At 40.0% G+C, this 24,027-nt stretch overlaps 1 protein-coding gene across 11 annotated transcripts in view; it reads right to left on the bottom strand.

The window, feature by feature from the left end:
• Positions 1-24,027, bottom strand: part of ahcyl2b (adenosylhomocysteinase like 2b) — a 94,681-nt gene that overhangs the window by 14,476 nt on the left and 56,178 nt on the right. For all 11 annotated transcript variants that reach the window (XM_072562838.1, XM_072562836.1, XM_072562839.1 and 8 more), the window contains 8 exons: positions 23,465-23,565; positions 20,896-20,998; positions 14,607-14,701; positions 13,600-13,706; positions 6,537-6,653; positions 5,143-5,206; positions 2,110-2,198; positions 57-127 (listed from right to left, as the gene is read on the bottom strand). In XM_072562838.1, the coding sequence (XP_072418939.1) occupies positions 57-127; positions 2,110-2,198; positions 5,143-5,206; positions 6,537-6,653; positions 13,600-13,706; positions 14,607-14,701; positions 20,896-20,998; positions 23,465-23,565 (747 nt within the window). The remainder of the gene's footprint in view (positions 1-56; positions 128-2,109; positions 2,199-5,142; positions 5,207-6,536; positions 6,654-13,599; positions 13,707-14,606; positions 14,702-20,895; positions 20,999-23,464; positions 23,566-24,027) is intronic.

Raw genomic sequence — 24,027 nt, 5'->3', positions numbered from 1 at the left:
CTTGAACTTAATTTGCTACAATGAGTCTTATTAAACAATGATTATTAATAATTTACCTGTGCAAGTAATAACAACATCCACCTGCCTAATGACTTCATTCAATTTGACGAGTCTGAATCCATCCATACTGCAAAGGAAAGGTGTAATTGCATCATTTTACACAGCTTTTGAGAGTTATACTGACATGGACAACAGCTCAGAGAAAAGCCTGTCCAATTTGATATTTCTGCTTAGAAACATTGCTACAATCAGTCTTTTGCTGAAAACATCAGAATGCAGGATTCCATTTATTTTTCTCTTCATTCATGGCATGTGGACATTACAGGCTAGGCCAGTATTTACTGCCTAAGAGTTAACCAATTGCTGTGGGTCTAGAGTCACATGTAGACCAAACCTGATAAGGACAGCAGATTTACTTCTATAAAAAGATGAGTGAACCAGACAAGCTTTTCCAATAATCAACAAAAACCTAGATATTCTTGCATGTCAATATCCCCCCTCTCCAACTATAGTGTTTAGATATGTTAGGGTTATATTTGTTGCTTTATGGAGAACTGGACCATTGTAGCAAGAGTTCAACTATATTACAGTATAATACAATGGTGTCAACAAGATGTGCCAAAGCCTACCACAGTTTATTTTTTTCTCATGTTAACTTGTGCTTGGATGTGATTCCACAGGTACTGAAAACTGTTCTGCTGCCTCATCCAAAAGATAATCCCTCATGCAAGATTAGTCGACTGTAACGAACATCACAGCAGTATGCTTCTAACCTCAATACACAGCAAGGATCACTAGCCAGCATTTGGTACATGACTCCCCATCATGCTAACAGGCTTAACCACAACCTATTTTCATTAGACTGATACAACAAAGGAACTATACTTCAGCAAAGTGAGCTTACAGATAGCTTACATTGCTATACACAATGCTGAAAAGGGACTAGATTTATATAGAATATCTGGTTGGCAGGAAAGAGTTGGACCAAATGGTCTGTTTCCATGCTGTAGATTTCTGACTGTATGATAGATAAAGACAGTAGATATCAAGAGGAAAAACCAGAAAACCTCAGCAGCAAAGTTGAATGTGATAGATTTTAAAAGAGGCGTACATGGCAGGGAGGAAGGTGATAAGGAGAAGGGATGGAAGGATGGAAAGCACTGCATCCAGCAGCTAAAAGATTGGCAAGCAATAATAAGGAGGAAACAGAGCCAAATCACTGTTTCAAATGTGAAAAGGTCTACATGACAAAATATGGCTAGAGGTCATAGCTAAAGTAAAGTAAAACAAAAACCACGGAAATTTCAAAGTGAACATAAGATGAAGTCAATTCCCTGGAAGAGAGCAAATCCAACCAACAATGATACAGGAAAGGATTCAAATGGCAATATCCCAAATCAGTCAAATTTCTCAGACCACATCACTTAATTTCAATGTACCTCATTCCCAAGGTTTAGTGTCCCTGGAATCTAACAAATCAAAAAGGTTTCCTTAAAGTTCCATGTTATCTTGACCTCAAACTGATGAAAGGCTGGAAAGAAGCATTAAGCCAGTAGCTTTTTTTTTCTTAAAAAAAATGTAAATGGTTTAAATTTGACCATAAGATTTAAATGACAAATAAAATCAGTATATTCTTATCCAGGTCCTGAGAGAACCTAGTTCTCAAGATACCCTTCAAATAATATCATAAGAACTTATATTCAGGTTAATCACAGTTTTGAGCTAATCAATAATTTGCCATTATAAAAAAGAGGACAACTCACTAAAATCTGTAAGGCTTTCCAACAAAATCATAATTCTCTCTCATCGTGTTACTACTAAAGACACGGTTTGCAGTGAATGCTACTCAGCTTTTTGGTGTCAAGTTATCACCAGCTGCTATCTGTTCTACAGACATACACAAATACAGATCAAAATGATTTCACCATGACAGAATGTATTGTGTCTGAAGAAATCAAATGCAGGATCATCCAGTAGTGAGCAAGAAAATTAAACAATATATCTTTATGTTCTGTCGCTAGTACACAAGATCTATTTCTACAAGTCCTCCATAGTCTCCATTAACAAATATGTACAAACATTTTCAGCATTTTAATTCTGGCTCCTTACCAGGCCTGCAGGGCACAAATTGGATCAATTTCAGTGACATAGACAATCGACCCCATTGCCTTTAAAGCAGCACAACAGCCCTTTCCAACCTGGAAAGCAATGTAGGAAAAGTTTGAATGGCCAAAGAATTGAACTAAAATGCTCAATTGCACACAACATTTTAACTGTGATGAACCACTGAGTTGTTTAGGTTTTACATTGCTTTATTTCTGCACTCTACATTCTTGTTTATAAAACTTAAGGTCATACTGGTTATATTTACAGCTATATCAACTTGTCATCCCACTTTTAAAATTTAAAACCTAAAGAAAAAATTAGCATTTATCTTTTGTTTACATTATGTTCTCTTGACTATACAACATCCTAGTCTGCTGTTTTCTGGACCACATTCCACTCTTGATAACATTCAATATTGCAACCTTGAAACATGCTGCCCTAAATTTAAATCTAAAACATCAACTCTTCTGTTCTCTCAACAAATGCTGCACTTAAGGAATTCTAGGATCAGCTTTATTTTGCTTGCACCTTTCCTTAAATTCTTATTTTTCTTCCCAAAATACATCACCTCAGTTTTCTCTGCTTCAGATTTCAACTGACATCTTTCTAAGTCATCTACTGATTTGTCTGTGCCCTGCTGCTGATATTCAGTCAGCTTCCCAGTATCATTCTGTATCATTGGCATATTTTGATAGCTTGCACTATACCCAAACCCTGATTACTAGATATTGAGTGAATGGTTAAAAAAAACACAAATAAACCCTGCATAACGTGTTAATGCTTAGGCATTCAGAGAACGTTGGTTCCTAATTTATACATAACTGGGAGTATTTCAAGCTCACTGCTGGGAATGAATTGAATGTAAGCAAGGAATCACCACCTTGACTTTTTTCCCTGAAATACCTCTATTTCAGCCCATTGTTTTTTCATGTGTGCATCAACATTATTTGTGGAATTTATGAACTTAAGAAAAAAAAATCTATATAACACAGTTAAATGTCAGGATACAATCCAGAACAATGTTTTAGAGGTTGCTCATTCTAAAGCTAAACAATTTGTATTGGTCATGTTTTGCCCATTTTGCAGGAGTAAATCATCTAATTGATACTGTGGCCTGTTAAAAATCGTACAAAGCACATGGATTGACACCAATATGTTCTCATTCTGAACTACCAAACAAAGTGAATTTCTCTGGCTCAAACACAGAAGGTCTGACAGCGTTGGTGGAGAGAAAGCAGAGTTAATATTTCAGGTCCAGAGTGCCCTTTTCAGTTCTGAAGTTCCAGTTGCTGGAAACCTGAAATTAAAGCAAAGTGCGAGAGAAACTCAGCAGGTCTGACAGCTTCTGTGGATAAAGAAAGAGTTAATGTTGAGTCAATTATAATTTCTTTAGAACTGAAAGGGACTGAAAAATGGTGGCTTTATGCTGTCGACATCGGGAATGTGGGTGGAACAAACGATGACAGAATCCACGGCAAAGGACAGAGGGAGCTCTAATGGTGGGAAGAAGCAATTGAGATGTAAAAAACTGGTGTAAATTATAGGAGCAAAAAGGAAAAAATTGGTCCGCTCTGCTGAAAGCAAAGCCAACAAGACAAATTGTCATCAAAATGGAGGACAAAAGTCATGCTCTGAACTTAATGTTGAATCCTGAAGGTTGTAAAGTGTTTCAGTGGAAACAGCAAGCCCACGTTGGAAATGACAGCACAGGAGCAAGATGGTTAATTGAAATTACAAAATAACTGAAATCTCGATCATTCTTAAGGACAGAATGGAGCTATTCTGAAAAGGGGTTGCCTTGTCTGTGTTTGGTCTCACTAATCTAAAGCAGTGAATATAGTTGACTGGATTGAAAGATGTTGAAGTAAAGCTCTGCTTCACCTGGAAGGTGTTTGGTGCCTTAGAGAGAGGAACGAGGAAGTGGAAGTGTTGCACCTTTTGCAGTTGTTTAGGAAACTGCATTGTGAGGGTGGGGGTAAAGAAGTGTTAGGACTAATGGAGGGGAGGACCAGGGTATTACAGATGGAATGGTCCCTGCAGAATATTAACAGTGGGAGGGGAGGGGAAGATGTGTTTGTTGGTGGTTTCCATCCACCATGAAATGCCAATTGCTTTTATTTGAGGGCAGACTGAGGAACTTGGATTTAACATCTCATCTGAAAGACCACAACTCAGGTAGTGCAGAATGCCCTGAGCAGTGGTGCACACACATGGCACAGATAGGCATATAATAGTCCACGCTGTCCAAAAGAATGACCACAAATCTCAGCTGCTTGCTATTTCAACAAACCACCTTGACCTCATGTGAGCAGATCCGTCCACGGCCTGTAGCTGTGTTCCACTGCAAACTGGAGGAATCACATCTCATTTTCCACTGAGGCACTCTATAATATTCAGGACTCCAGACTGAGTACTGCAATTTCACAGCATGACTTTTGCCCTCTATTTTGATTACAAATTGTCTTGACTGGTCTGGTCTTGTGTCTCTCATTTTGGCTTTGTTCTCAGATTGACAGCACCCATTTTCTTGCTTACATAACTGCCATTTGCACCTATTTTACATTTCAATCTTTACCACAATTCGTAATCCCTTTTTCCTCTGCCCCCGGTACCCTCACGATCTATTGCACACTCCTCCTTCTTTTAGCAGCATAAAAACAATCATTTTCCAGTCTCTTTCAATCTTGAAGAGTATAATGAGCCTTGTAACATTGCTGCCAGACCAGAGTTTCTACAACATTTTTTCTGATCTCTTAATATGGGAAAATGGCATTCAAAATTCATCGAAGCTGAGTATAGTTGATAAACAGATGCTGTAGTCTACCATATAAATGTCAGCAAAGTAATCATTTGTAAGAACATAACAGCAAACAAAACCCACTGACATCACAGATCAAGCTATTGGCTGCTTAAATAAAAATATACATTTAAGGCTGGAGGCTAAACCCTGGATAAGAGGTTCATATGGACAGAAGGACAAAGACCAGTCACAGAAACTACATCGCCCCACCATCTGCAAAAGAAAGGGATATGTACCTCTCCATATCCGCAAACAACGATTTGTTTTCCTCCAAACATCACATCTGTTGTCCTCTTGAGGCTTTTGTTAAGAATGTAAAAATTCATACAATTATCTTTCAAATAACACAATATCGAGCAAAAAAAAATGATATATTACATTTATTCACTGTTATGACAAAGGTTCTCAAAGGTAAACTAATTAAGAAACAGAATAAATTGAATTATTTTATAAGCATCCTTGCCTGAATATTTTCCCCTCCCCAAAACAGTGGAAAAATGACCTGACCCTAAGTCACTGCTGGTGTTGCTCTAAAATAGACAACTACCTAAAATTTCTGCTCTCTTCTAGCAACAATTTCTCAGTCTGTCTCTTTAGTCCTTCCACAGCTTGTCATTTGGTGAAAAGGGTACAGTAGAGGAAGTGTCAGGGGAGCAGAGAAGAGCAATCACATTTCTTCACATTCAGAATTTCTTCCAAAAAATCTCACTGGACGTCATGGATCAACAGTGGTTAGAGCCCCGGCTATAAGAGTTAAGGTTGGTCAGAGACACCAGAGATAATGAAACATGTACAATGTTCCTCTGCAACCACACAATCTTGAACATTAAGTAGAAAATCCAACACTGCTGGTCTGCTTTATATAATCAATACATACCAGGTCACGTGAAGGATTTTGTTAGCTCTCTGAAAACAAAATATATTTCTAACTTTAAATTAACTTAACTGAAAAAAGCTACAGAGAAGCCACTTTCCCACAAGTTGTTGGGAGTTCAGGCTTTCTAAACAAATACTTTCACAACTTGATTTCTACATGCATTCTTAATTATCTCCTCTCAGCCATATATTTTTTCCAAATAAAAAGTTAATGGATCAGAGTCATCGTGCAAGACTACCTTGAGGTGCAGGATTCAGCTTTCTCAAAAACATTCATTCCCTTAGTGAAACCATTGGGTTTCATTGGGGATCTTCTCATAGGAAGTACAGCAGAAAATAGAAAGGCACAGGCACTGTAAGGCAACAGTTCCCTTATGTTGAGAAGGAATGTTGTGCTTTGTAATCACCCCAATTGCAATCATGAATTGTAGTCATCCAGTGTAAAATTCAACTAATCAAAATGAATCAAAAATGCAATTTTTAACCTTAAATGGTTAAATTCCATTTGATACCAGCAGAAATAACAGTATAAAAGCAGTGGGAAAAGGCTATGACAATATATAGTTAATATTAGTTACTGGTTAGTTTTCCATATCCTTACTTCATCAGAGAGAGGACTTGAAGGCATTAGAATCTCTAGATATACACACTGCCATTTATTTGATCAGTATTTCACCATTAAATGGATTTAATGAACATTTCTGTTCATACTAATTTAAAATTGGTTTGAAGTCAGTTGACTTTGATTACATACCCATCGAGTATGGACTCTCTACAGCAATAGAGATTATCAAACTTCTGCTTGGTTACAGAGTCGTTTACATTCATGGCTGGAACACACAGCTTACCAGCTTTAGACAACTGGTAAAGTCTAGAAAACAAAAAGAGAAAAAAGGTAAAAATCAGAAACCAAGAACTCCAAAACTAGTTTAAAATACAGTCTATCAAGTGTGCCAGCTAGTTCAGGTTGTTTTTTTGAGTGAACCTAACAATAAACCTCAAATTATAAGATTCATAATGTTCCTATTTATTCTGGACTATAATTTGGGACTGAAAGTTATTACAAATACTTTCAACAGTCTGTCTCTGATCATCATTCCCATTTTGATCCAAGGTGTGGCAATGTTAACCAATTCAGTTGTCTGCTACAACCCTCCAGTATCTTAGTATTTAACATTGGACCAGGTCTTGTGATGATTTTTTAACTCAACGTACAGATATCTGGGTCAACTAAGAAAACTGCAAGAATGCTACTTGCTAACATGACCAAAATAGAAATGAGTTTGGTAGTACAATGACATCAGATTTAAAACTGAAAACCTGAATGACAGATCCTGAAGAATCTTCCATTAAAACACAAAAACAAAAAATTTTTTTTAGCCATTATGAATCAATTTGAAACTCATATCAAACTGCACTTGCTGGACATATTTGTTACAGTCCCCCTATGGTGAGAAGGTATATTGTGTCTCAGTCATCCCAACTGCATTCAGGAGTTGTAGTTATGTGAATGTAAAATTTAACTAATTGAAAATATAATTGGATTGGTTAATTTCTATATGATGCCAGCAAAGGGGAAAAATTATAAGTTAGTGCGAAAAGCTATGGAAATATAGTTTAATGCTATTATTTTCTCCCACTGTGTAGTTAATATCCAGTCTTCCTGTTTTCATTTGAAGGGAATGACTAAGTGATGATGTCACTTGCTTGTGTTTCACTGTGGCATTTTACCCAGTCAGTCAATGTCTGGACAATGTGTGAGAGCAAGGTTTACACTATATCATGAAGGCCTCAAGTGATGCCCAGTTCCAACAGGGGTTGTTCAGTAGTGATCAGGAGAGGAAACACTGGCTGATTTTTCCATTCTGCACCAACTGTAGTGCCATTACCAGCATTCTGCCTGAAATCGTCTAAATAAACAGGGCAAATTAGATAGGTACACCAATAACTGAAAGTTTCCTGGTACATTTGGTTGTTACTCACTGAATGAGCCAACTGTTAGCATGAGCAACCACTGAAAGACTGGCAGAAAGCATTTTCCTATTCCATTCCATCAATGTGTTGCTTTTCTGATACATTTGATTTAAAAAAATGTATCTTCATAGATTGATAGACTGGAATTTTCACCTATTCCTTTGCTACTTGCTCAAATAGGCTGGAGGCCGGAAGAACACAGCAAGCTAAGCAGCATCAGGAGGTAGAGAAGTCAATGTTTCGGGTGAACTCCTTCTTCAGGACTGGGGGTTGGTGTAGGGAGAGCTGCAGATAAAGGGGGTGGAGGGGGCAGGGTAGTGAAGTAGAACATAGAACATAGAACATTACAGCGCAGTACAGGCCCTTCAGCCCTCAATGTTGCACCAGCCTGTCACACTAATCTGAAGCCTGTCCCACCTACGCTATTCCATGTACGTCCATTTGCCTGTCCAATGACTACTTAAATGCACTTAAACTTGGCGAATCTACTACCGATGCAGGCAAAGCATTCCATACCCTTACTACTCCGAGTAAAGAAACTACCTCTGACATCTGTCTTATACCTATCTCCCCTCATGCTTGCCGTCCCCATACTTGGAAAAAGGCTCTCCCTGTCCACCCTATCTAACCCTCTATCTTGTTATGTCTCTATTAAGTCACCTCTCAACCTCCTTCTCTCTAACGAGAACAGCCTCAAGGCCCTCAGCCTTTCCTCGCAAGACATTCCTTCCATACCAGGCAACATCCTCGTAAATCTCCTTTGCACCCTTTCCAAAGCTTCCACATCCTTCTTATAATGCGGTGACCAGAACTGTACACAATACTCCAAGTGTGGCTGTACCAGAGCTTTGTACAGCTGCAACATAACCTCCTGGTTCCGGAACTCAATCCCTCTATTAATAAAGGCCAAAACACTGTATGCCTTCTAAACAACCCTGTCAATCTGGGTGGCAACTTTCAGGGATCTGTGTACATGGACACAGAGATCTCTCTGCTCATCTGCACTCCCAAGAATCCTACCATTAGCCCAGTACGTTGCATTCCGATTACTCTGTCCAAAGTGTATCATCTCACACTTGTCCACATTAAACTCTATTTGCCACCTCTCAACCCAGCTCTGCATCATCTATGTCTCTCTGCAACTTACTACATCCTTCGTCACTATTCACAACCCCACCGACCTTCGTGTCGTCCGCAAATTTACTAACCCACCCTTCTAAGCCCTCATCCAGGTCATTTATAAAAATGACAAACAGCAGTGGACCCAACACCGAGCCTTGCGGTACGCTGCTAGTAACTGGACACCAAGATGAACATGTTCCATCAACTACAACCCTCTGTTTTCTTTCAGCAAGCCAATTACTGATCCAAACTGCTATGTCTCCCACAATCCCATTCCTCCGCATTTTGTATAATAGCCTACTGTGGGGAACCTTATCGAAGGCCTTGCTGAAATCCATATACACCACATCAACCAGTTTACTGTTATCTATCTGTTTGGTCACTTTGTCAAAAAAGTCGATAAGATTCGTTCGGCACGACCTACTCTTCACAAAACCGTGTTGACTGTCCCCGATTAGATTATTCTTTTCTAGATGGTTATAAATCCTATCTCTTGTAACCTTTTCCAACACTTTACCAACAACTGAAGTGAGACTCACTGGTCTGTAATTACCAGGGTTGTCTCTACTACCCTTTTTGAACAAGGGAACCACATTTGCTATCCTCCAGTCCTCAGGCACTATTCCTGTATACAATGATGATTTGAAGATCAATGCCAAAGGCTTGGCAATCTCTTCCCTTGCTTCTCAGAGGATCCTAGGATAGCTCCCATCCGGCCCAGGGGACTTGTATATTTTCACACCCTGCAGTATTTCTAATACCTCTTCCTTGTGAATCTCAATCTCTTCTAGTCTAGATGCAAGTATCTCTGTATCTTCCTCGCCAACATTTTCATTTTCTATAGTGAACACTCGAAAAATATTTATTTAGCGCTTCCCCGATCTTCTCTGACTCCACACACAACTTCCCACTATTATCCTTGATTGACCCTAATTTAACTTTCATCATTCTTTTATTCCTGACATACCTATGGAAAGCCTTACGGTTAACCTTGATCCTCTCCGCCAACAACTTCTCATGTCCCCTCCTGGCTCTTCTGAGCTCTCTTTTAAGATCTTTCCTGACTTCCTTGTAACCCTCAAATGCCCTGAATTTTCACATTTTGTCCTAACATTAGCCTTCTTCTTCTTATTCTTGACCAGGGATTCCACTTCCTTAGTAAACCATGGCTCACACGTTCTATATCTTCCTCCCTGCCTGACAGGTACATACTTATCTAGGACACACAGGAGTTTTTCCTTGAATAAGCTCCACATTTTGAATGTGCTCATCCCCTGCAGTTTCCTTCCCCATTCTACACTTCCTAAATCTTTCCTAATTGCATCGTAATTTCCCTTCCCCTAGCTGTAACTCTTGCTTGGTGGAGTATACCTATCCCTTTCCATCACTAAAGTAAACCTGACAGAATTGTGATCGCTGTCTCCAAAGTGCTCACCTACTTCCAAATCTAACACCTGGCCAGGCTCGTTACCCAGTACTAAATCTAAAGTGGCTTCGCCCCTTGTAGGCCTGTCTACGTACTGTAGTGATCCCAGTCAATATTTGGATAGTTGAAGTCCCCCATGACAACTACCCTGCCTCTCTTACTCCTATCGAGAATCACCTTTGCTATCCTTTCCTCTGGGACTATTCGTAGGCCTATAGAAAACTCCCAGCATGGTGACTTCTCCTTTCCTGTTTTTAACCTCAGCCCATACTACCTCAGTTAACGAGTCCACAAACCTCCTTTCTACAGCTGTAATATTTTCCCTGATCAACAATGCCACACCTCCCCCCTTTTACTATCTTCTCTGTTCTTACTGAAACGTCTGAATCCCGGAACCTGCAACAGCCATTCCTGTCCCTGCACTATCCATTTCTTTGTAATGGCCACAACATCGAAGTCCCAGGTACCAACCCACGCTGCCAGTTCACCCACTTTATTTCGGATGCTTCTCGCATTGAAGTACACACACTTCAAACCAGGTTCTCTCTTGTCAGTGTCAGATACTTGATTTGGGAACTCCCTACTCTCATCCTCTTCTGTACCTGTCCTACAATTTTGGTTCCCATCCCACTGTTGTATTAGTTTAAATCCACCTTAATAGCTTTAGCGAATTTCCCAACCAGAATACTGGTACCCCTCTGGTTTAGATGAAGATCGTCCTGCTTGTAGAGGTCCCACCTACCCCAGAAAGAGCTCCAATTATCCAAAAACCCGAAACCCTCCCTCCTCCACCATCCCTGTAGCCACGTGTTCAACTCCTTTCTCTCCCTATTCTTCACCTCACTAGCACGTGGCACGGGCAGCAAACCAAAAGAAAACAACTCTGCTTGTCCTAGCTCTAAGCTTCCACCCTAGCTCCCTGAATTTCTGCCTCAAGTCCCCATCTCTCTTCCGACCTATGTTGTTGGTGCCAATGTAGACCACGACTTGGGGCTGCTCTCCCTCCCCCCCAAGGATCCCAAAAACACGATCAGAGACATCAGGGATAAGTGAAGACAGGTAGAGGGTACGATCTGGTTGGTCAATGAGAGAAATGAATCCGGTTGGTGGCAGGGAGGAGTGGAAGGGAGGGGGAGGGGCTGGGAAGGGAATCAGGGAATGAGAAGGGATGTTATTTGAAATTGGAGAACTCAATGTGGAGTCCTCTGGACTGTAGGGTGCCCAGGAGGAAGATGAGATGTTGTTTCTCCAATTTGCGGTTAAGCTCGTTGTGGCAATGGGGGAGGCCAAGGATGGTCACGTCGGAAAGGGAGAGGGAAGGGGAATTAAAATGGGCGGTGACAGGGAGGTCTGGTTGGCCCCTGTGGGCCCAGCTGAGATGCTCAGTGACCATTCTTTAAGTTTACATTTAGTCTCCCCAATGTAGAGATGACCATACCAGGAGCACCTGATACAGTAAACTAGGTTAGGAGACAGGAGGTGAATCCCTGTCCACCTGGACGGACTGTTTGGGCCCTGGATGGAGATGAGGGAGGTGGTGTATCGGCAGGTTTTACATCTTTTCCGGTTGCAGGGGAAGGTACCTGAGGGTTCAGTGGGGAGAGTAGTGCAAACCAAGGGAAGGGAACACTCCTTGCAGGTGTGGGGAGGGGAAAATGTTCTTGGTGATGGGGTCTAGGTGGAGTTGGTAGAAGTGTTTAAGGATGATGCGTTGGATGCAGGGACTGATGGGGTGGTAGGTAAGGACAAGGGGGAAACTCTTTATTGTTCTTCCAGCCTCTTGCCTGTCTACTTTGGATTTCAGCACCTGCAGTTCTTTTGTCTCTAACCAAACTTGTTCGAACAGGGCGAAGTGAACCATTCTGTATATGAGACTAGGAGCAAGCTCTGGAAGACAGACTATTTGAAGATGCATTAGTATCCAAAACATGCAACTCTTTTACATAATTAAAAATGCAAACATTGATCTTCCAGTGGCCTAAGGGGAAAAGACTCTGGTAGTGACCTTGAAAACAGGCTGCATAGTTGTGACTGACAAGACATATAGGACAATACACTGGCAGACTTAGGGTAACAAATGGTGATTATATGCATTGAGAATTATATTTTGTTTCGATGTGGGACAAGTTCTCAGGAATTCTGGAGCTTGGCTGACTCAGGGAACAATCAAGTGGCCTTTATAACTGCAAGGGTGAGGTCAGTGGGGCATGGTTGTTTAGTTGTAGTCCCACCTTAGGCAGTGATCCTATTTCATCTGACAGCTGCGAGGAGGAGACATGCCTCTGTCTGTATCAATGGTGCTGAGGGGAGGTGGTCCACAGCTTCAAGTTCCTCCAAGACCGCAAGAAATTAGAGAGTTATAAATGCAGCCTAGTCCATCACGAAAACCAGCCTTCCTTCCACTGACTCCACCTATACTTCTTGCTGCCTCAGGAAAGCAGCCAATAAAATCTCAGACCCCTCCCATCTTGGTTATACTCTCATCAATCAGATAGAATATACAAAACTTTGAAAACAAGTACCACCAGATTTAAGAACACCTTCTTCCCCACTGTTATCAGACTTATGAATGTATCTTTAGTATATTAGAGTTGATCTTTCTTTGCACCTTCTCTGTAGCTGTAACATTATATTCTGCTTTCTGTTCTATTACCTTGATGTACTTATGAAAAGCATGATTGGATTGGTTAGCACTCAGAACAGCACTTTTCCACTGTACCTCAGTGCAATAATAAATCAAATCAAATCAAATATCTGCTCCAATCTTGCATACAGTTATTGTTACCTGTTGCAAGGAAATAACGCCATCAACAGTAAACATTCAAATATGGCTGAAGTAGCTTGTCAAGAATCATGATATCTGCAGAAACAGAGGCTGGTCATCTTTTCTGTATCATGCAGTTAGTGCTATTCAGAACCCTCAAATTTTGTGGGCGGGAGAGAAACAGCATACTCAGAAAGAATAGAACTCAAGGGTCTTCCAGCAAAGCCCTGCCATTGCAACTTCATTCAAAGATTTTTTGGTGGTGGTGGTAGTGATTATGAAAAGAACCTGCCCATGAAACATTACTTTTAGCCTTCGACATTAGAGGAAAGAAGAATGCTCCATAATTAACGGGGAGTTTGTGATGTCTCAGTTTTAATATAATGAGTAAATGAGGACTCAGCAAAATAGGGGCATCATGCAGAACGGCACATTGCAATTTTAGGAAGAACAGAAAAATGATAGTAGTATCAATAAAAACGAGGACAAGAAAGGTTGGATAAGTGGTGACTATATTAGAGTGATACTCACCTGTGAACACCAGTCACACTTTCCTCCACTATGCCCTTTATCTTCTTGAACATATTAGGATACTTCTTGTAAATCCAGTGAGTGAGATCTCCTCCATCATCTAGGATCTGTAATAAAACACAAATGAGTAAAGTCAATTTGAAAACCAGCACAATATGTGGTAGTACAAGACCACAAAACACTAGTTCAGGAAAAATCCAAACCCAAGAAGAAAGGCAGAGAAGCAGCAACAGACATTCCTCAGCCTCAGAACTCAACAATTACACCAGCGTAGAACATCCTCCTACTATGAAATTTACCCAAAACAAGTTACTCTGCTTTGGGGAAATTCTACGAGGAGCTCCAGACAAATCTTTCCAAAAAGGATGAAGGCGATTAGAATCTACTCTGCCATTATTATCTAACAGTAGGTACAAAAACAAAGATTTAGTTAGCCTTTTTATGGTCTTACCTTCTTCTGAAAGCATGTTTAACAGCCTGTGTATTAGTATACTAATAAACAAGCTTCCACTATTCTTACTTTCATTTCACTTTATTTTATTCCTCACCGAATTGGATCTAGGTCTTGCACTGTGCTAACTCTTCCCATCCTTTCCATCTTTTAACATTTTTTAAAAACACTTCCAAACCAATTCTGTGTATAGTTCATTAAAAACACGCTGAACATAAAGGATTGTGGTGATACTAATATTTTCATGTCACCAGCAAATTCCTTCTAGATCTCCAGAAAGTAGTTGTTGCAGACAGGCACTGGAGATTCAGCCATGTCTAACACCATATATATTGATGAAATACAATTAGCTTCAAACCTAAAAGGGTATATTTGAATTTTACTGAAATCAATAGCCACACATAAAAACATAGATTTTTTTTTTTGCTAAGTACTCAACTATTTAACACAACTGAGTTCCCATTTTTAATTCATACATGCACATTTTAAATGATCACATACAGAATGGTCATCATTTACCAACATTCTAAATGGGCAAAGAACAACCTGTCTTTACCATGTTAGGCTGCCACCCTTCTACATTTACACAGCGATCAATGCACCACCAGAAATCATCTTCGGATTCTCCTTTCCAAGCAAAAACTGGATAACCTGCCACAGGATAACAAGATGATAAAATTACATTCAAATATTAGATGAAAAGCAATCAAACAATTTTTTGGTTGATAAAGTTGGGCCACAGGCGACACATTAAGACTGGACATTTACCAAAGTTTCGTTGCAAGATCAAAATTTAAATACAGAGAACAAGATGCCTAGGAGTGAAAGAAGGTGGCAGTGAATTTTTCATTTCCTTAATATGTGCTGGCTGTTTTATTTGTTGAATCAACCAAGAGTGCAAGACCCATGTCTGTGTTGTGATTAAACCTCTGAAGCTTATTTCTTTTGTAAGTCACTGTTACAAAGAGATCTTTATTACAGACTGACTGGAATCTAAGTTTGGTTTAAGTGAGGAGTTTGGTTGGCTTATACATAGGAAAGAATGCCTAGATGCAAGTTATTGCTTGGAGTATAACTGAAGGATTCACTATTTTGAAGGATAACAAACGATTTTAAGACAATAAATGGACTAGATGCCATAATGAAGCTTCAAGATCGCTAATCAACATTTAATACTCATAATTACAACTGAATTATATATTCCATATTCAAGTTATTTTGGGATTCATTTTATTCACATTTATTCTTGAATGTTTATATCATAAAAGAATGAACAATTGGAGTTCATACACAATGGAATGTCCTCATTAAGAGATTAAAATCTCAATTAATTTGCTGGAATTAATATCTGCTCAATTACACGATTGGAAAACAAACAGTATACAAAGAAATGGCAAATTTGAAGCAATTAACTGGCTAAATGAGAACGTTAACTAGGTCTTCACATTACTATATATTTGAATAGTATGCAGTAGAATGTTCAGGATACCAGTTTATAGAAAAATCAAATCTTTAAGTGTTCAATAATAATGCATGTTGTCAATCCTTGCACTTTACACTACTGACAGTGTACTGACAAACTCAAACAGGATCAACCTACACACATTAGAGAACAGTGTTGAAAAGAAAATAATTAACCCAGAGTTCCACGAAAGCGATACCCACATGACATCAACATGAATTCAAATTCATTACTTGAATGAGCATCGTTTGAGCTCAGTTTGCAACGTTTAGGTCATTGTTTGCATTCCTGATTCCATTATTGCAGTATATCAAAGCAATTCCTCATGTGGTATTTGCTAAAGTACACATTTATCAGCTATGCTTGTCATTTATGTCAAATAATGCCCAACTACAAAACATTTGACAACTGGATTACTTGATTAACATGTAGACTGCAAACAAAAATTCCCTCACACCTCCCATGGTAGTTAGTCATATCCAATTAGAGCGCAGGCTATAGCCAAACAATCAATAATGTACACCTCTCTCCTATTAAAAGTATCTGGGGAAGAAATGATGTGGGTATAAGGTGGATGAAATATTAGAAAAAAATAGACAAAATTAATAGAAAGAGAGAAGATACTAGTGTGTTAAAAGTTGGTAAATCCACAGGCTTGGATGAGATGTAAAAGGAGGGAAGGGAGGAGATATCAATATTAGATTACTTACAGTGTGGAAACGGGCCCTTTGGCCCAACAAGTCCACACCAACCCGCCAAAGTGCAACCCACCCAGACCCATTCCCCTAACACTACAGACAATTTAGCATGGTCAATTCACCTAACCTGCACATTTTTGGACTGTGGGAGGAAACCCACGCAGACGCCGGCAGAATGTGCAAACTCCACACAGTCAGAGGTGGGAATTGAACCCGGGTCTCTAGTGCTGTCAGGAAGCAGTGCTAACCACTGTGCCATCTTATGGCAATCATTTCAGATCCTCGCTGGCAATGTGCCAGAGGCAGAGAGGATTCTAAAATCATTCCATCATTTAAAAAAAAAAGGGAGAATGGGATGGACCAGGAAATTACCCCGGTTTTGGCGTGGGCTGGGGAAAAGGAGGAATTATTAGAAATAATTCCAAGGGACAGAATAGATCAACACTTGGAGAAATGGATAAATCTGCACCAGTTGGCATGGATTTAAGGGAAGGTTGTGTTGATAAATTTGATTAATAGTACTGGTTCCTCCACAAAATATTCAATGAGGGTAAGTCATTTGTTGAGGGCTATGTGGATTTTAGCAAGGATTCTTATAAGGTCCCTAATGCTACTGGTGAATAAAGTAAAAGCCCACGAGATCCAAAGCAAAATGATTTGGATGTGAGCATAAGAGATTCAGTGAGTAAGTTTGCAGATGACACCAAAGTTGGAAGTGTAGTGGACAGCGAAGGTTACCTCAGATCAGATGGGCCAATGGGCTGAGAAGTGGCAGATGGAGTTTTATTCAGATAAATGCAAGGTGCTGCATTTTGGGAAAGCAAATCTTAGCAGGACTTATACACTTAATGGTAAGGTCCTAGGGAGTGTTTCTGAACAAAGAGACCTTAGACTGCAGGTTCATAGCTCCTTGAAAGTGGACTCGCAGGTCGATAGGATAGTGAAGAAGCCGTGTGGTATGCTTTCCTTTATTGGTCAGAGTTGAGAGGTCATGTTGGGCTGTTAGGACATTGGTTTGACCACTTTTGGAATATTGCCGTGAAATTCTGGTCTCCTTCCTATCAGAAAGATGTAATGAAACTTGAAAGGGTTCAGAAAAGACTTACAAGGATGTTGCCAGGGTTGGAGGATTTGATATATAGGGAGAGGCTGAACAGGCTGGGGCTGTTTTCCCTGGAGCGTCGAAGGAGCCTTATAGAGGTTTACAAAATTATGAGGGGCATGGATAGGATAAATAGACAGTCTTTTCTCTGGAGTGGGAGAGTCCAGAACTAGATGGCATAAGTTTAGGGTGAGAGGGGAAAGATATAAAAGAGACCTATGGGGCAACATTTTCACGCAGAGGGTGGTACGTGTATGGAATGAGCTGCCAGAGGAAGTGGTGAAGGCTAATACAATTGCAACATTTTAAGTGGCATTTGGATGGGTATATAAATAGGAAGGGTTTGGAGAGTTATGGGCTAGGTGCTGGCAGGTGGGACTAGATTGGGTTGGGATATCTGGTTGGCATAGATGGGTTGGACCAAAGGGTCTGTTCCTGTGCTGTACATCTCTATGGCTGTGTATGTTGGATTTAAAATTGCCTGAAAAGCAGGAAGCAGAAGGTGACAGCAAAAGGATATTCTTGTGACAAGAAGTCTGTTTCCAATGGGGTTCCACAGAGTTCAATTCTGAGGCCCTTGCTGTTTGTAGTTTAAAGTAATGATTTATGTTTGAATGCAAGGTGTATGGTGGAGAAGTTCACAGATGACATAAAAACTGATGTGGTGATAAAAAGGAACAGCAGTAGGCTATCCAGCCAGTTGCTCTGTCATCGTATATGATCGTGGCTGATCAAACCTTTTACACACTGTCCCCATATCTTTTTATGCCATTGATGAACAAAAATTATCAACCTCTACTTGAAAGACAGATATTTCACAATCCTCCTCAGAAAAAGATTTTCTCATCACCTCAGTCTTAAATGTCATCTCCCTTAATTTTAATTGTGCCCTTAGTTCTAGATTCTGCAACCACAGGAAATATCTGCATTTACCCTTTCTATCCCTTTAAGTATTCTGTAGGTTTCAATTAGATCACCTTTCAATATTTGAAACTCTAGAGAATAAAAGCCCAGGTTGTCCAATCTCTTTTTGATCAGGAATCTGATAAAGATATATAACATTTTGAGGAATAAACTAGAATGTAATGTGGATAGAAAGGCCCTTTTTGTTCTAATAGAAAGGAGTTAATAACTAGGGGAGGATACATTTAAGGTATGAGCAGAAGGCTCAGAGGGAAGTTGAGGAAAAATATTTTCACCCTAAGGGTGGTATGGGTCTGGATCTCATTGCGTGAATGGGTGGTTGAGTCAGAAACTCTCAACACACTTAGACAGTACAGGTGTATTTAGTTATTTACTTATGTTGCCATTGCCTTCAAGGCCATTGGCCAAGAGCTAGAAAAACAGATAATGTAGTCAGATCGTTGATGACTGGGGCAGACACAAGCTGAAAGGCCTCCTAATGTGCTATAAATGTCTATGAATTGCCAGAGATTACAATGATTCCAACTCAACACTGTGGCCTATGTGCCTCAATCTCAATTCTGATAGGAGAATTGACTACTCTGCTGAAATTTAGATGCTGAGCAAACTATTAGAGCCCATGAAAGAGTTCAAGACTTTTAAAGTTATCAAAATAATTTACAATTTAGATTAGATTACTTACAGTGTGGAAACAGGCCCTTCGACCCACCGAAGCACAACCCACCAGACCCATTCTCCTACAGTTACCCCTTCACCTAACGCTATGGGCAATTTAGCATGGCCAATTCACCTTACCTGCACAGTTTTGGACTGTGGGAGGAAACCGGAGCACCCGGAGGAAACCCACACAGACACAGGGAGAATCTGCAAACTCCACACAGTCAGTCGCTTGAGGCAGGAATTGAACCCGGGTCTCTAGCGCTGTGAGGCAGCAATGCTAACCACTGTGCCACCGTGCTGCCCACTATTAGAAAAAAAGGTACTGATCATTGCAAAAGGGTTAGTGTGGCTAACAAGTTAGGCCAGAAAAAACCTAGTCAGAAGCTATTCAATGCAAAGTCACAAAACTGGGGGAAGTAAAGGAATGTGAGAAGAGGAGCTGGGAACAATTTGCATGATAGTATGGAAGAGAATCTAGGCTTTAGTGAAAAAATACCACACAGCTTGCTCAGCAGAGTATATACTTCACTTCATCTGTCCAACAAGTGATAACTAATATATCTAATATAAACTATTAGATAGGGGGGGATGTGGGCGGCACGGTGGCACAGTGGTTAGCACTGCTGCCTCACAGAGCCTGAGACCCGGGTTCAATTCCTGCCTCAGGCGACTGACTGTGTGGAGTTTGCATGTTCTCCCCGTGTCTGCGTGGGTTTCCTCCGGGTTCTCCGGTTTCCTCCCACAGTCCAAAGATGTGCAGGTCAGGTGAATTGGCCATGCTAAATTGCCCGTAGTGTTAGGTAAGGGGTAAATGTAGGGGCATGGGTGGGTTGCGCTTCGGCGGGTCGGTGTGGACTTGTTGGGCCGAAGGGCCTGTTTCCACACTGTAATCTAATCTAAATCTAAATCTATTGGTTTGCCTTCCCTTGAAGGCTGTACAGTTTCAGGACTTCACTTGGAAAACAGGGCATCTTGGCCCTGGAGAGGACAGCTAAGCAACCTTTCACCATTCTACAGGTAGGTATAGGAACCACATTTGTCACATGCCAGAATGGGAACCAACTGCAGCAGTTGGGATTGGCAGTTTGGTGCTTGGGGCCAGGACAATCCCATTTTCATCTCCAGTTGCATCAGATTCTACTCAGGTGATTTCCAGCACAAATTTCAAAAGATTTGGCTAAATGATCTCTTTCTGCACTATAATATTTCTATGGCACAGCTCCTGGATTAAATATTATTCAATGGTAACACATTCCACCATAAGCTCAGAAATACTCAGTGCCTGACCAACTTGAAATATACGAGTTTACACCTCAGTAAATTTAGTGAAGAATTGTTTTTGAAGTGATACAGGAGTGCATCAATGAAAAGGCTTCTCTTTAGTATCAGGAGGCTGGCTGCTACAGCATCTTTTTTTAAAATCCAATCTAACTCACTTCAAACTGGTTCTCTTTCTGTACCTGATGGGCGACTTTAATTTCAGTTACTCTAATTTATGTTTCTTTCTAAGTCATTACACTGTTTATTTAATAATCAATAAAGGAGGTGCACAGGTGCTTTACCAGTTCACCCAAGTTCGAGGTGCCCAGATTCAACGTTCCGTTGGCTTTAAGCTTTGCAATTTGCACTTGCAGTAACTTGAGGCATAAAACATCAGGGAAATTAAACAGTTAGGGCAAAACTACCTAATGGCAGATACTATTAGATTCATTCCCAAAGCAAATTATTGTTTACCAACCCTACACTGTACCAATATCTCATGAGCAACAATGTAACCTTTTTACTAAATTAAAGGCTGCACAGGTACTGCAGAACAAATGAATAACAGAGGGAATCAGTCATAGACGGCCTGCAGTCCATCCGCTGAGCAAGAGAAATATCGTATGATAGAACAAAAAGAGGGAAAAAAAAGGGGCAGGGTAAAAGGCACTGAACTGGATGGGGGAAAGCAGATTTCTTCAGAATACCAAATTGCCATTTAAAACAATGTCCCCCTTACCATTCTCAGCCAACGCAGCAGCCACTTCATTCTGGGTGGAATATATGTTGCATGCAGCCCACCTACACTGGGCTCCAAGGGCAGCAAGTGTCTCCATCAGAACCTGTTGCACCAGAAGTTAAAACAAGGCAGAGATCATGACAAAGGGAGTGGGGCACAGACAGACAATCAGTTGCAAATAACAAGTTTAAACAAGAATTTTTAAACATCAGGTTCAGCACTTGCCTAACCTTGTATTTTATCGTCTCCAATTCACTGCTGACACAGTAGCATCATTGTGTATGATCTAAAGTGATGCACTGCAGTTACTCTATTCATAAGAAACAGCTTCTAAACATGCAACCTCTATCACCAGAAGGACAAGAGCAGCAGGGTTAAAATGCTGGTACCACCTTCCTAATAACACTGTTGATATAACTAATCCCCATGCGATGCTGCAGTTCAAAGGTGGTAGCTCACCGCTGCCTTCTCAAGTATAGTTAAGGATGGCCAATAAATGCTGTCCTCCCATTGACATTCACATCCCTCAACAAATAAAAAACGCACATTTATCAACATATCTGCAAGGTCTGCTCGGCAAAAGATCCTTCAGCACTAGAATTTATCCAGCAAAAAAAAATTAATTTACAAACATTTCAGTCTTGTTAAATAAATTGGAGTGAATGCAATTCAGCCCATATCATGAGCTGTGCTCATTATTCACTCCATGTTTTAATTCACACAAGGTCATGTTTACTATCCACTAGGTTGCTATTAAGAGAGGAAACTATAAACATTCCATTTACTGTTAAGGAAAAGTGCTAGAGTTTGCATTAACAAATCAATGCGTAAGGGCCAATTATATGTGAAAACTATTCAAAATGAAAATGATCATGTGATGAATGAAAATATAATTTTGTCACCAAACTACAAACAGACACATAAGATACTAGTAAAACAGAATAAGATTCTAGTTTCCAGTATCTGATTTATGCTGGGAAGGAATGAACATTTGAATATCGGGACAGAGCTTAGAGTCATTGGAGTCTACAGCACACAAAAAGGCTCTTCAGTCCATAAGGTTTGACTGAGTTCAGTCACTCCTGGAAGTTAAAAACAGTCTGCTGCTGACATCTTCAAAGTTAAACACGAAGAACTGCCACTTGGATGTGCTTTTCCTTGCCACCTACATTTCACACTCCTACCCTTTCTTTTGCATGATTGAAATGTGGCTAGAATACATTGTCAACTAGAGAAAATAATAAAAAAAAGAATAATCATAGGGTTGGTGGCAGTTTAAGAACAGAGCCCTTCCTGTTCTTAATCTGATCATAGCATGTCAGATTGCTGTCTCGGGCAACCAAACTGACCAAATCATTTTGCAAAAGCTGCAATAGCAAGAGGCTATGCAAGTACCACAGTCTAAAATTAGAAAAAAGTTGGATACTACATGAAATAAAGTGAATGGTGGATGTAGTAGACAATGAAGAGTCTGTTGGAAATGCTGTTTCTACTAGCTCAGCAGGGCCACCCACAGGAACGGAAGCAATACAGCTGTTGGTGTCTTATTGCCATTGAAATCACAGTGGATTAGATGGTGTAAAGTGTAAAACAGCTTTTAGATGGATGTAACCCCATGAATGGAAACAAGTTGCATCTGTACAACATGGGCTAAATAGCACAACATTAATTTTACACACTGAAGAAGTTAAGATGCTGGAATGACTGCAGAATGCCAGATGGCACATGAATCTGGTGAGGAACAAAATATTGGCAGCTGATTAACATACTGCTAATTCCTGCCTTTCATTTTATGAAGTATGAGTATTCCTGAAAAAAAGATAAATTTTATTGAGCCTTTCGTCTTGCACTCATTGGGACATTTTGCAAGAACATCAATTCAAGAGGGAAAATACCCAATGGCTGGACTGCATGTGAGAAATCTGCTGATTGGGCAGTATGTGAACTCTGACTAATAGAGGGTTAGCCATTGAGAATGCACTCATTAATTAACAGTTAGCAATCGGACTGTGCTTAAGTAGCTGAGTGTATTCTCTGTAGCTTGACTTTGGACTGGCTCGGAGAATTGAATTCTACTTAAAGGACAATGCAAAGTATATCTGTGAAAAGAGTTGGTTTGGTCATGCTAATGAAGGGAAAAAAGGTGGCAAGTAAAGTATCAATTGCCTAAAAAGCTTGTGTTTAATCTATTTTTTTAAAAAAAAGTTCTTTGTTGCAATAAATAGTCTAGGATGTGAAATCTCATGGTACTATCCTTTCTGCTCATAGTTGGAAGTTTGAACTTCTTTTTCTTCAAGAGTTAATCAGTTAGTGCAGGGATTGTAACACAATAGAAAAGGGAATCAGTGTCAAGGATGAAATTCTTTTTCTCTTGCTATTACATTTAAGAAATAGGCATGGAAAGCAAATTCTTAAACAGAAAGAACTATTAAAAATCTTATCAAATTTGGCTGAAATTTACACAGGGGCTGTAGATACTTTGCTAATTAGTCCTCACTTTCTCCTAATTAGTGCAGTACTATGCATTCCCTGGATTTTAATAAGTAGGAATTTAAGGCTGGACACTCACCGCAGTCTGGGCTGTAATATGAGTGCAGCCAACTATTTTTGCTCCAGCCAACGGCTTTTCTCCCTGTGCTCGTTTTCGAAGAGCCATGAGTGCTGGCATCTCTGCATTAAACACAAGAATAAGCACAAAATGAGTGACAAAGGACTGTGCTGCAGCAATAGATAGTTAGTTTACTCTGGAAACTCCACATTCGATTTTAATCTACAGATGTCGACAAGATGAAGTAGACAGAGGCATGGTAAGATCACAAGCAAAGATAACAATTAAAATGTTATATATCGGAACCATTTGGATTTTGAATGTCTTAATGGATAAGGCTGAACTTGGACACTGCACTGCGCAATTCTGGGAAAACCACCTCTCAACTCTCCTCTGCCATGACTGAACCAATGGAAACACCTTCTTTATCCACATTGATTATGTACGCAGGTTTTTGTTTCAACATTAAATCGTCCAATCCTAATACATGGAAGTAAAGGGCAGGAAAAGAACAGCTGGTCCATCACTTTTGCCCCATATTACTGACATTTTAATATGTTACAGGAAAATCCAGGCTCAATGAG

The sequence above is a fragment of the Chiloscyllium punctatum genome, chromosome 44, assembly GCF_047496795.1.
Source record: "Chiloscyllium punctatum isolate Juve2018m chromosome 44, sChiPun1.3, whole genome shotgun sequence".
NCBI lineage: Eukaryota > Metazoa > Chordata > Chondrichthyes > Orectolobiformes > Hemiscylliidae > Chiloscyllium > Chiloscyllium punctatum.
The sequence above is the reverse complement of the archived record's forward strand: the minus strand, read 5'-3'. Positions and strand labels throughout refer to the sequence as shown.